The 12,861-nt window shown below is 45.6% G+C and overlaps 3 protein-coding genes across 8 annotated transcripts in view; 1 reads left to right on the forward strand and 2 right to left on the reverse strand.

Moving 5' to 3' along the window:
- Positions 1-104: 104 nt before the first annotated feature.
- On the reverse strand, positions 105-2,584 carry LOC6584067 (inhibitor of growth protein 3). The gene is made up of 4 exons (XM_032732013.2): positions 2,459-2,584; positions 2,322-2,393; positions 887-2,240; positions 105-826 (listed from the first exon to the last, which is right to left on the reverse strand). The coding sequence occupies exons 1-4, from the start codon at positions 2,484-2,486 to the stop codon at positions 241-243; spliced, it is 2,040 nt and encodes a 679-aa protein (XP_032587904.1). The 5' UTR covers positions 2,487-2,584; the 3' UTR covers positions 105-240.
- Positions 2,585-2,607: 23 nt separating this feature from the next.
- Positions 2,608-6,481, forward strand: LOC6584068 (DNA ligase 4). 2 transcript variants are annotated; one of them, XM_032732012.2, is made up of 7 exons: positions 2,608-3,029; positions 3,089-3,253; positions 3,325-4,247; positions 4,316-4,765; positions 4,824-5,937; positions 5,997-6,268; positions 6,329-6,481. In XM_032732012.2, the coding sequence occupies exons 1-5, from the start codon at positions 2,702-2,704 to the stop codon at positions 5,736-5,738; spliced, it is 2,781 nt and encodes a 926-aa protein (XP_032587903.1). In that variant the 5' UTR covers positions 2,608-2,701; the 3' UTR covers positions 5,739-5,937; positions 5,997-6,268; positions 6,329-6,481. The 2 variants fall into 2 exon arrangements, with proteins under 2 accessions (XP_032587903.1, XP_002009728.1); XM_002009692.4 differs by having other exon boundaries at positions 5,997-6,481.
- Positions 6,482-8,182: 1,701 nt separating this feature from the next.
- LOC6584070 (nuclear factor of activated T-cells 5) overlaps positions 8,183-12,861 on the reverse strand; it is a 53,004-nt gene continuing 48,325 nt past the window's right edge. For 4 of the 5 annotated variants that reach the window (XM_032731995.2, XM_032731998.2, XM_032731996.2 and 1 more), the window contains 2 exons: positions 9,451-11,568; positions 8,183-8,641 (listed from right to left, as the gene is read on the reverse strand). In XM_032731995.2, coding sequence (XP_032587886.2) covers positions 8,637-8,641; positions 9,451-11,568 — 2,123 coding nt within the window. In that variant the 3' untranslated portion in view covers positions 8,183-8,636. Of the gene's footprint in view, positions 8,642-9,450; positions 11,569-12,861 lie in introns of those variants that run through there. The other variant, XM_032731997.2, reaches the window with a different exon arrangement.

Consider the following 12,861-nt stretch of genomic DNA (forward strand, 5'->3'; position numbering starts at 1 on the left):
TTTCCGATTACTAAATTATATCCTAAATGTTATGTTGATTGAGCTTTATTTATTGTACGGAGTCCTTAAGTCCATGGGCTAAATGCAGATTAAAAAATGGTCAATTCTCGCTCCGCTGATCATTTTATTATTTTTTTTTTTTTGAGGCATCTAATATTAGAATATATATATAATATATTGGATCTATGGTAAGTTTATTATATCTTCCCTCGCAGGTCCAGCTCCAGCTCAATTTGTGGCTCAGTTCTTCCGGTTGCCACGACGTCGCATAGAAGCTGTGCACTTGGGGCAGTACCACTTGCCCTTGGGCGGCTGTGTGATGCCCACACATGGATAGTGGAACCACTCGTAGGGGCAGGCATCATTGTCGCAGGCAACCATGTCACCGTAAGATACCTGATTGCAGGTGCAGTAGCGCGGCTCGTTGGGATCATACGACCATTCGCCTTCATTGGTTTGCTCCACAACCAACCCGGTATCGCTAATGGTTAGATTAGCGCCCGGAGCTAGCGAAGTGCTGGGTGGCAGCCCAATGGGTGCCGATGCTACGTTGTTAACCGTGGGCAGCGTGACAGGCGCCACTGTGGCTGCCACAGCAGCAGCTGTCGCATGGCTGGTGGCCAACTGATTCGATGGTGGATTGATGGCCAGTGTGCCCTGGCCAAGATTAGCGTGTTGTATGGGTGCGGCGGAGGCAGTTGAAAGCATGTCTCCAGAATCAACACTGATCGACGATGATGACGATGCAATCGAATTGCCCGACGACGAGCCATCCCAGATCTTGTAGGCTATTCCACTGGGCACTGAAATGCTGGCATTCAATTTTCTGCAAGAAAAAGACAAACCATTAGTGAACGGACCCCAGCAACAGTTGAGCTTCATTTACTTCTTATGCTTCTTTTCGTGATGATGCTGATGGTGCTGATGCTGATGATGTTGGTGCTGATGTTGGTGCTGGTGTTGCTGTTGTTGTTGTTGTTGCTGCGGTTGTTGCTGCTGGTGCTGTTGTTGTTGTTGCTGCTGCTGTGGAGTATGATGGTGCACGCTGGTGGCCAGCGTGCCAGTCGCTGGCTGAATGCTACTATTGTGTACCGCGGCCGCTGACCAGAACTCCGTGCCACCTGCAACACCAGCGCCGTGAATGGCCTCGTAGCTGGCCTTTAGGCTGGCCGTGCGTCTGCCCTGCGGCATCTGTTGGGTGGCAACAATCGCCTGGCTGGCGGCCGCCGCAATGGCACTGGAGGCAGCGCCTCCGCCACCAAACTGATGCAAATTATAGCTGACCGTGGTGTTGCCATGGCTGGCAGCTATGCCCGCGCTCGAGCCAGCGCCCGTGCCCGCCACGGGGCCAACAGTTACGCTGTTGCTGGCAGCGGCGGCTGCTGCTGCTGCTGCAGCCGCTACAGCTGCACTATTGCTGTTGGCGCTAAGCACACTGTGCGCGCTGAGATTTGTGGGCAGCTGGCGCACAATGTTGGCGGCCACGGCGTTAGCGACTGTCGAGCTGTGGTTGCTGTTGTTGGAGCTGGCAGTGCTCGGCGCCACGGGCAGAGTGGCGTGAGTGGGCAGTGCATTGACATGATTGCCACTGACAGGATTGACAATGCTGCTGACACTATTGCTGGCGGCGGTGACCACGGGCAGCGACTGATTCAGATTGGGCCGCTTCTCCGGCACGGGCACCGTGCAGATTGTCTCGCGGCGCTTCTCTAGCTTGCGATGTCGCTGATGGCTGCCACTGGACGAGCTATTATTGCCAGACAGGCTATTCAGTGCGGAGCTGTTGACCACCAGATTGCCGCTAGTGCTGCCCGTGCTGGTAATGATGCCCGCGGCGCTGTTGATGTTGCCCGACATTAAATTGTTGTTGACGCCGCTGCCTGTGTTATAATAGCGGTTCTCCTTCTGATTCATGCTGAGCAGAAGTGCCGTCGCAGCCGTGGAGTTGTTGCCGTCCAATTCAAGGGAACGCTTTTCCAATATCTCTGTAATGCCATTGTTGTCTGCCTCCAGTTCACACTTGAACTTGAACAGCTCGCTATCCAGTCGGCGCAGATAGCGCTCGACGAGCTCATGTATTTGGGTGGCAATGGCAACTTTCTCATCCGCATCCTCCATTACTTTGAAATAGTTGCCTCGCAGGCTATGAAATTCCGTATATATCGAATCGTACTGCAGCTCACCGCGTTTGCACTGTTGAAAGAACATACGCGACTTTTTATCCAGCGAGTCCATGTCGTCTATTTGTGTGTGTCCGTGCGAGCGTGTATAGCAATGGACAGTATTAATAAATGGTTACGCTAGTTTACTTAGTTACTTACTCTGCACGGCCAGATCTAGCTCACGCATCTCTGTGAAACGGTCTCGCAGTTCTTGAGGCAGATGCTCAATCACTGCAACAAAAATTGATGAGTATTTGATGACATTTGATTTGTATGCACATCTCTGTATCACTTACTTTCCAAATAGTCCTCCAAATACAACATATTGCATTTGAAAATAGTCGAATTTCGTATAGAAAAACTCTGAATTGTTGACAAATGAAGAAAAATTATACTTATAGTTGCCAGTGCTGTAAAACGAAAGTATTATCGGAAGCGACTAGCACAGAAAATACCATAATAAAAATATCGATGATGTGTCGGCTATCGATATATTCCGATTTGCTGTGACTTGTTTCTGCCGACTTCCCATATCCTCAATGGTGAAATCATATCGCGCCATGGACATTTCAAACACTATTAAATTTCGTGACATTTGCACAATGATGCAGAGAGTTAAAGAGGCCAAAAATACGCAACGCAAGGAGATCATATTGAAGCGGTACTACGATTCCTTTTGCAAGCATCGAGATGCTTTTCGCCAGGGCGCTAGTCTAACGGAAAATCAAACAGAGGACGGGGCCACCAGCTTTTATCCAGTGCTGCGCCTCCTACTGCCTGGCGCAGATACGGCACGTGATAACTACGGCCTGCAGATAACAGCACTGGGGCGACTCTACTCGCGCATTTTACAGGTGGCCAAAGATTGTGAGTCAACTCATAGGCAATGCCATCACATTCAAATAACTGATATATTCATTCCTTAGCAAGTGATTACATACGCCTTCAGCATCGGACTGCTTCCTCATTTCGTGACTATGCAGACGTGGTGTATGCTGTCCTGCGGCCTCGCTGCCACAACGAGCCGAGTAATCTGACGTTGAAGCAAATCCATGACATGCTCGACATTATTGCCAGCGAGGATACAACTGGTATTTAGTTATTTCTGGACATCTAGCTGAATAACTAATGCTGCAATCAACTCATTCCATGTGCTCTCTAGTAAAGGAACGCGAACTGACACGCTTTACGGAACTAGCTTCGGCCGAGGAGCAAAAATGGCTGATACGCATCCTGCTCAAGTCGATGGGTTTGGGTATTGGCGAGCAACGAATTTTCGGGCTGCTTCATCCGCTGGCCAAGGACATGTATCAGCGTTGTTCAGATCTAAAGCGCATCTGCATGCTGCTGGCGGACAACAAGATGGCCCAGGAAGCGTCGTCTGCGCGCGCTGGCAATGCTAGTGGCGCAACCTCCAGCACAACCATCAATTTAAATACAATCATTGAGCCCTTTCAGCTAATACGTCCCATGCTGTGCGAAAGATTCCCGGGCAAGATCGAAAGCCTTATGGAGTCGGATGTGCTATATTTGGAAAGGAAAATGGATGGCGAGCGGTTTCAGCTGCACTATGCACGCGGCATGTTTAAGTATATATCCCGCAACGGCGCCGATTATACGAGAAGCTTTGGCGGCAGCTACGAGAGCGGCACCTTGACGCCACACCTGCGCACGCTGCTGCCGTTGGGCATGGAGTCGATCATACTCGATGGCGAAATGATGATATGGGACACACAGCAGATGCGGTATCGCGAGAAGGGCGAGAACACAGATGTGAAGCATTTGAAACCGGACCGCGGCTGGCGACCCTGCTTTGTGGTCTATGATCTGCTCTATCTCAACGGAGAGAGCCTGCTGGACATGACATATGTGCAGCGCGCCTATAAGTTGCAGGAGCTGCTCACAGAGCAGCCGGGCATTCTGGAGATAATGAGGGGTCAGAAAATCACCTCACTTGACCACTTCAACACGCTGTTCCAGCAGATGCTTGACTCCAATGCTGAGGGCATTGTGCTAAAGAAACAGAACTCCATTTATAGGCCTGGAGTGCGTGTGGGCGGCGGCTGGTACAAGGACAAAGCGGACGTGAGTGTCGCCTTTGAGTAACGCTTTTTACTTTAACAAAATCCTCATCTCTTTTATTCTCTGAGCAGTACATAGAGGGCCTAATCACTGAGTTCGATGTGCTGATCATTGGCGGCTTTTACAATCGAAAACGAACCTTCATCGAATCTTTCCTGTTGGGCGTGCTGAAACCGGGCGGTGGCACTGAGCGCGACGAGGTCTATAGCATCGGATGCGTGGCCAATAATACGCGCCAACGCGGCGTTCTTCACAATGAATTGAAGCCCCATTGGCGTAATGCGAGCACGGATCCACCGCCATTGTGGTATCACTACAGGCCCAACGAGAAGGAGGGCGCTCCCGACGTCTGGATCCAGCCCGAAAAGTCGATAATCTTGCAAGTGAAGGCGGCGGATCTGTCGCCCAATGGCGCCTACTACACGCCCAAATCGTTGCACTTTCCGCGCACGCAGATGATGCGCATCGACAAGGTCTGGCACGAGTGCATGACGCTGGAGGAATATACACAACTTTGTCAGGTCTGAAATTCTTCTTATCAATTGTGATAATTCATTTTAATTAATATTCGTTCTACAGGGTCGCGGCGCCATTAAGAAACTGAACAAGCGTCCGGCGAACCTCAGCGACTTCACGACGGAGCGCAAGCGCCAAAAGATGACGCCAGCTGAACGCAATCGCCTCGGATTGGCTGCCTACGAGAAGCGCTACGATGCAGAGCCCTTGAAGAGCAGCTCTCAGCTGTTTGAGGGTTTCACCTTTTGCATATTGAGCGGTTGCCGCGAGCATAGCAAACAGCAGCTTCAAGTATTGGCCGCTCAGAATGGCGGCACAATTGTTCAGAATCCTTTGCCGAACGATCCCAAGTGCATCTGCATAGCCGGTGATCCGGTTTACCTGGTTAAGCGTCTGATGCAACAGCAGCCACGCACAAATGACATTTTACGCATGGATTGGCTGCTGCGTGTGTGCAATAAGCAGCAGATTGACCTACGGCCCAGGGATGTGTTATCCGCGACCGAAGCGCTGCAATTGCAATTTGCGAAGAGCTTTGATAGGTTCGGTGATAGCTTTACGGATTTGTTTGAAAGCATCGATGAGCTGCAGGAAGTGCTGCAAGACATCAGCGATGCAGAGCTGGACTCCTTGGATGTGGATGAGCATGAGCTGCAAAAACTGGAGCAACAACTGCTGGGTAGTGAAAGCCTCAACATCTTTGCCAAGCACTACGCCTGCATGTATAATCGCGATGCGGACGAGCTGGCCAGGCTGCTCTTCATCCAGCGTGGCGGACAGCTGGTTAGCGAAACAGGGCAGCCACATCCTACGCTTGTGCTCGTATGTCCCAATCGCCTCAACCCCCAAGACTTTGAGCAATGGTATCAGAGACATTTCACTGCTCAGCCAGTGCAGGCTGTCAGCACGGATTGGATACGGCAATCGCATCGAGCGCGTTGCGCTCTTCCTACAGCAGAGTATTTAATCAAATTCTAAAAATTGTCTAGCTCAGCTCTAGTAGTATTAGCAGTAGGCTATGCTGTGCCGATCGTTAGGTGCTTTGTTTTATATTCTTAAAGCATTCATACACCAAACATATTTTACCGACTCTACAACAAAAAAAAAAAAAAAACCTTATACTTATTATTTTAAATTCCCTTAATATTCGATAATGTCGTTACCAAACTCAATAGTTGTAAGTATCAATTGTATATAAGTGTCGATCGATGATGTGGATGTGTGGGTTCGCCCTAGATTTCGATGCCCGAGGAATCGCCACGTTCGTCAGAACCAAACTGGATGTGTACAGCGCTGACGGTGAAAGAGCGTCGAGCACGAGCGGGCGCAGATTTGGAAGCGGGATTCGCAAACATGGGGCATAGCAGTCGGCCACATGGACGCCCCAGCGAACGCAAATCGCAAGTGGCAGCCAAGTCGACTGCACCCAAGAAGCATATGGGCCAACGCACCTGAATACGAGGCTGCACCACTCTCTCTTTCCCTCTCCTTTTTCCAATCCCATTCAAGTGAGCTCCCATTAAGTATGCTTGCTTAACATTTAACACTTTTCTCACTTCCCATCAAAGAGAAGAGCTCGGAGTTGATGGAATGGAAAGAGATAGCAAATAGCAAATTATATGTGTGAAAAGGTGACAAACGAGTTGCTGACGTAAATTTTTGTATACCCCTCTATAACAATTAACTGCAAAATATATATAACATTTGGATCGTTTACAATAGGTTGAATTCAATTTTATTTCATATTCAAACACATGTATGTATATTCGGTGAAAATAATTTCGATTTGAATGATATTTGATTTTGATAACAATGCTGTGGTGAAATTGAATTTCCACGTTAGTCCACTTGCTGTAAATGACATCAAAAATACATCAGCTTTGTTGCTGTACGATGAAGCAAAATATATTGTATAAATATGCATTTAGGATTTTCTAAAGTAAAATCTAGCTCTCAGCTTTACTTTGTTTCTTCGGTCTTATAGAGACCAACTCGAGGCAATAAAAATATTTGTATATACATTTAATTCTTTTAAGAAAAATTGATATAGATTTGTAAATGTGAGGAATATATGTAATATATGCAATCTCTGAGATTGTCTTTAACATAGTTACGTAACACCTAATAGCATTGAACTGTGTGAAACTCTATGGATTTGCATTTGCTGTTTGCTGAAAGTATTATAAAATATCATTTTATGGATTTTCTGGATTTTTATTTTAAACTAAAGTTTATATTTGTATAGTATGTATAGTTATATTTTTGTTCAAACCTAACTGTAGCAGCCTGTTTCTTTTTACTTTTATTTTTATGTATAATATAGATATATATATATTTATTTTCAATTAATTCACGGCGAAATTCGTCAAGTTCTATGCGTTTTGTTTCTTTTTTTTTATATATAATAAATATTTAGGTATAAATATCGTACAACAAATTGTAGGTACAGGCGTACAAATGCATATTCAAGAGGGGGCTTTCATCTTACACACTGAACCCATTCAAAATTCAGATTATAATAATTGTTGTTTTAGTTTTATATATGTATATAGTATATATTTTGTTTGTGGCTGTTGTTCTTGGTAATCAAATGATATTGTATGTATATGTATATTCTGTGGCTTTGTTTTTGATGCGTCTGGTAATACTAAGCCATGCGCACTTAAAAAAAAAATAAAAGAAAAAACAATAGCACATAGTTATATTCAAACTGGTGAACGATTATATATAGAATTTAGATAACTCTCTGACTTGTGGCCTTCTGAGCTACGATTACATTTAATAATTAATAAAAATAATAATATATTAAAATTACCAAAAAAAAAAAAAAAATCATGTATATATAATTAATAATTATTTGTGTGCTGTTACCTCATCATTTCGATTTAATTTTAAACATTAAAAACTTCGAACAATTTCGAAAATAAAATATTTTTCTTTTCGTCGCGTTTTAAATAAAAAAGTCTTTTGGAATTTTCGCATATTCATATTCGTAGGCTATAAATATTTTTTTTTTTTTTTACATGTAATTTATGTTTTGATTTTGCAAACCCCTTAACAAAAAAACAAAACAATAAGAAAGTATAAAATAATAGAAATACATATCAAGTATATGCACATATATATATATATATATAAACATACATAGATATTTGCATAAAAAATAGTTCGTAAATCAAATCAGACTTAAAACTTTCAAAAAGTTTCGGGACATTAACGCAACAAAATAATAATACACAAATCATGCAAATTACAATATTAATTAGTTAATTTAAATTGGTATATAATTGTGTGTATGTGTGTGTGTGGGTGTGGGTGTGTTTTCTTTTATTCAATATATATTTAAAAACAAAAAAATTTTTTTTTTGTGCGTTGTCTTTGCATTATTATTTAGTTGGGGCGATTACTTGCATTTGTTTTTGTATTATTCCTTTATAATCATGTATTTATATGGCAGTCGTTATCATTTTGAGATAATTTGACTTTTGTTGAAAAAAATCAATTTAGATTTAACGAGAACAAAAAAAAAAAAAAAAAAAAAAAAAAGTATATCTATAGGGTCTACAGCTTAACAAGTGTGCTTAAAACAATACAAATGTGTGTGTATGTGTGTGTGTATGTGTGAGGCTATTTAATATGCCAATTCTCATTGTTTGCTGATAGCCAAACAATAAGAAAAAAAAAAAACAAAAACTTGACAACATTTGGTCCACATTAAAAAGTGTAATTGTGTGTGTGTGTATGTGTGTGTGTGTGTATGTTTGCATGTGTGTGTTCTTCATTGTTACTATTTATACGCTTAGGATTAGGCCTGTGTGGTTTCCCCTTATTTGTTTAAAAATAACCCAATAGTTTAATTTGTTGATCTGTTGCCGTTTAAACTGCAAAAGAAAAAGAAAGCAAATATATTAGTTATCATTATATTATAATTATAGTATGAAATGCATATATTATTAATAATATAAGTCTTCATATTAAGTATACATTTACTTGAAATCTCTTCTTCTATAGCAATCAAGTTGAGTCTGTAGTAGAAGAAATTGCCCGACTAGGAGATACCCGGAACCCTGTGCTTAGCTGTTATATTTATTCTACGTTTCTTTTAGACATAAATGCATAGCCAACAATACATGCACAGACGTGCTTATTTATTCTTTAGATTTTATGAAGCTGGATGCTTGGATATTATGGAAGGTCCAAGGTCCGTACTACTCAAAGTCGCAGTAACTGTGCAGTAAATTGAGCGCCATAAGCTCTGGTGGTATTCAAACTATGCTAAAAATAGCCAACTTATATTATAGATATTATCGATAGTAAGCGAGATGTGTTATCGATTAACATGATAGACTCTTATAAAAACTCATACAAATATAAGAGCTGAAGCACAACTTCTGTAGGCTAATGCACAGATGCCTCTATTAGTATCGGTTGGATTTAGTACTATTTATGCTATATGGTTTTAGTACTATTTGCTTCTCTCCAAATTCTCTATCCCTTAACTTTATAGTAGCTGATAACTTTTTTTTTAGCTCATATAGAAGAGATTTGATTCCTATTTCGATCACTTTCTAAGATCTTTCAGATCTTAATCTAAGATATCTCAAGCGAGTTGATCCACTACATATGTAGATAAAGTTATCACTAAGGTTGGCAGGAAACTAGTTAATCTGATTTACTACTGGATACTCACGCTGATCGAAGGTGCTCGGATTAATATAACTGATTAGGTCCTGGTCGGACATTGATGTCAGCTCCTGTGGTATGGGCGGCTGCACGGCAACGGCGGCGGCTGCGGCGACAGCGCCCACGGCTGCCGGCAGGATGCTGCCGGTGCTGCTGGGCGTCGTTGCCTGCTGGGTCATTACCGCTCCGTTGGTGGTAATGGCCGCGGTGGCCACCGACTTCTGCAGCGCATTCTCAGTGGCCAGCGCAACAATGAGAGATTCTTGTGGTGTGGGCGGCACCACCGGCAGATGGACGCCGGACAACGTTGGATAGCCGGCGGCGGCGGCAGCCGCAACGGCAGCAGCCTCGACCACCACGGTTTCCGGTGTCGTGTGGTTCAGCAGCAGATTGACGAGCGGATCGCCAGCACTGGCAGCCGCATTCGCTGCTTGCTGCGGTTGCTGCGGATGTGAATGCGGATGCGGATGGGGATGCGGATGCGGATGCGGGTGAGGATGCGGATGTGGATGGGGATGGGTGTGTGCATGTGCATGGGAATGGGAATGCGCATGGGCATGCTGCTGCTGCTGCTGCTGCTGTTGCTGCTGGTGTTGTTGCTGTTGCTGCTGCTGTTGTTGTTGCTGCTGCTGTTGCTGGTGAAAGTGATGCTGTTCCTGCTCCTGCGTGGTTATATAATCGGCGGCAGCCTTGATGATCATGTTGCTGACCGCCGTCGAGGTGGCCGTGGCAGCCACCTCCGGCTGCATGACGGCCGGCGTGGGCGGCAACGTGTCACCAACATCGACACTGACGCCGGCGGCCGCATTCGGCGGACTCATCATAATGTTGCTCAGCGCCAGGGCAGCGACAGCGGCATCCTGACGCGTCGGCTCCGCCTGCATGGCAATGTTGTTCAATATCGAATTGGCCATGGTCACCTGGTGGGGCGCCAGAATGTTGGCCACCACCGCCGTGGCGGCTCCGTTCGCCGAACAGAGTATGGTCGACGGCGATACGGCCGGATTCATAATGATGTCCGTGGACAGAGCACCGCCGGCATTGGCCACTGCTGCGGCAGCCGGCACCGTTGCCAGCTGCTGCAACGGCAGTCCGGCGCCCAACGCTGCCGCCGGCTCCGAGTTCAGGATGATGTCCTGCGTGATCGGCGAGCTATTCGGCGACGTTTCACTGCCGGACAGCGAGCTCGAGTTCGAGTTGCTGCTGCTGATGGAGAGGCTGCGCTTGAGGACACCCGGCGCTGCTGTGGCCGCTCCATTCGAGTGCTGATGCGTGTGTGTGTGCGTGTGCGTCAGCACGCCCACCTTCTGCTGCAGTATATCGGTGAGCGCGTGGTCGATGTCCGACGCACTGTTGAACAGAGCCGGCTCACTGGTGCCGTTGCTATTCACCACAGACGTCGACTTGGTCAGATCGTCGATGAACTTGTGCACATTGGCCGCCGCTGCCGCCGACTGTTGCTGCTGCTGTTGTTGCTGCTGCTGCTGTTGCTCCAGCTGCTCCAGTTGCTGCTGCTCCAGTTGCTGCTCCAGCTGCTGCTGCTGCTGTTGCTGCTGCTGTTGGTTCTGCTGCTGCTGGATAATCTCGTGCTTGACGGCCAGCCCAACGGCCACGGCCACCGCGGCAGGATCGAGGTCAACAGTGGCCGCGGCGGGCACCGGAAAACCGGGCATACTATTCGACCGATCGTACATGATCGTGTCCAGGCTGCCCTCGCGCGCATAGTGCGCATGATACTGCAGGGCATTGGGGCTGCAGGGATCGAGCGCCTCCGGCGAGTGCAGCGTCTCGGCTGTGCGTGGACTCAGCGAGCTGCTCTCGTCCAGCAGCTCGCTCTTGAGCGCCGCATCGGCGCTCAGATGCACCAGCTGCTGATCGGTGATCATGGGCGTGGCGCCCGACAACGAGGATCGTCGCAGTCCCATCGGTATCTGTGTGGTGATCGGTGGCGGCATCATGCCCAGGTCCAGCTCATGCTTCGTTTCCACCACGCCGCCGGCTCCGGCCGCCCCAGCGGCGGCAGCGGCTGCGGCGGCGGCAACGACGGCCGCACTGCCAGCGGCGCTGCCCCAGGCGCCGTTGCTGCTGGCCGGCGCACTGCTCGTGTCCATGAAGCTGGCGACATCTACAAGTACAAGAGACGCATATTTAGTACACAGGCGGTGGCAATTGCGCGGTTGACGGGTGCGTCGAGGAGTTTGTGTTTGGGTGGGGCGGGGCGGGTCGGGTCGGTGGAGGCTTTCTTTGTCAGGGGTTGGTCGAGTTGGTCAAACAAATTAACAAAAAAATGTATATATGTATATATAACGTATCGATAAGGAAATCATAAAATAAACAAATATAATTATTAGAAAAGGCATTAAAAATATATAAATATAAATAAAAGAGGGCGGGGCGGAAAGCGCTTACGGCTAAGGTTTTTGGCTGGAGATGTAGGTGAACAGAGCGAGAGAGCGAGCGAGAGAGAGAGAGAGAGAGAGAGAGAGAGAGGGAGGGAGAGAGAGAGAGAGAAGGGAAGGGAAGTGAGAGATTAAGAGTGGGAGAGAGATAGTCAGCCAATTGTAGTTAAAACTAGAGAGCAAATGCTTATAGCTATGATCTATAGCCTACGTAACTAATAGAGAACTTAGAGCTAGAAGTAAAACTAAAGAAATGCTCTCGATTTTAACTACCACTTAGCTGGGCTATATAGGATATAGAGGCAGATAGACAGCTAGATGGATAGATTTATATATATTTAAATAAAAAATCTATTTTTGTTTATTATAAAAGGGTTCATATGGTGTCTACGCTTTATATGGTTAAGTCTTATGGCAATTAGTGCCTAAATGATACAAGCTATATATACTATATACTATATATTTATTATATATAGGTGTGTGCATACGTATTGGAAATTGCTTTAGTCAAACTCATTCAAAATCTTCATCAGATCAGATCAGTTACTGTTCAGTCACGCCCAAAAAACACATACACACACACACATAGCTATAAGCAAGTAAACTCCATCGACTCGACCCTATATATGTAGATATCTCTGTATATTATGAACGTGATTCACTCAAATGTGGAACAATCCCGGTAAAGCACAGACGGAGTTGCATCGTACCAGATGCCATAAACGAACAAAACAAACAACTTTCTTTTATACAACGCCAAATCGCATTCACTCTCTCTTTATCTATCTCTCTCATTCCGTGCCTTCCTCTCTCTCTCTCTCTCTCTCTCTCTCCCTCTCTTTCTTTCGCGCTTAAAGCAATTTCCAGAGCCAAAACTTAAAACTAGTTTTAAAATCGCTCTTATTAAATAAATATACTAAGATTATATTCGTATCCTTAATATTATTATTATTATTATCATTATTAATATATAAATATATATTATTTCTGGTGTGTAATATATATGTGTGTGTGTGTAA

The sequence above is a fragment of the Drosophila mojavensis genome, unplaced genomic scaffold, assembly GCF_018153725.1.
Source record: "Drosophila mojavensis isolate 15081-1352.22 unplaced genomic scaffold, ASM1815372v1 contig_136, whole genome shotgun sequence".
Lineage (NCBI taxonomy): Eukaryota > Metazoa > Arthropoda > Insecta > Diptera > Drosophilidae > Drosophila > Drosophila mojavensis.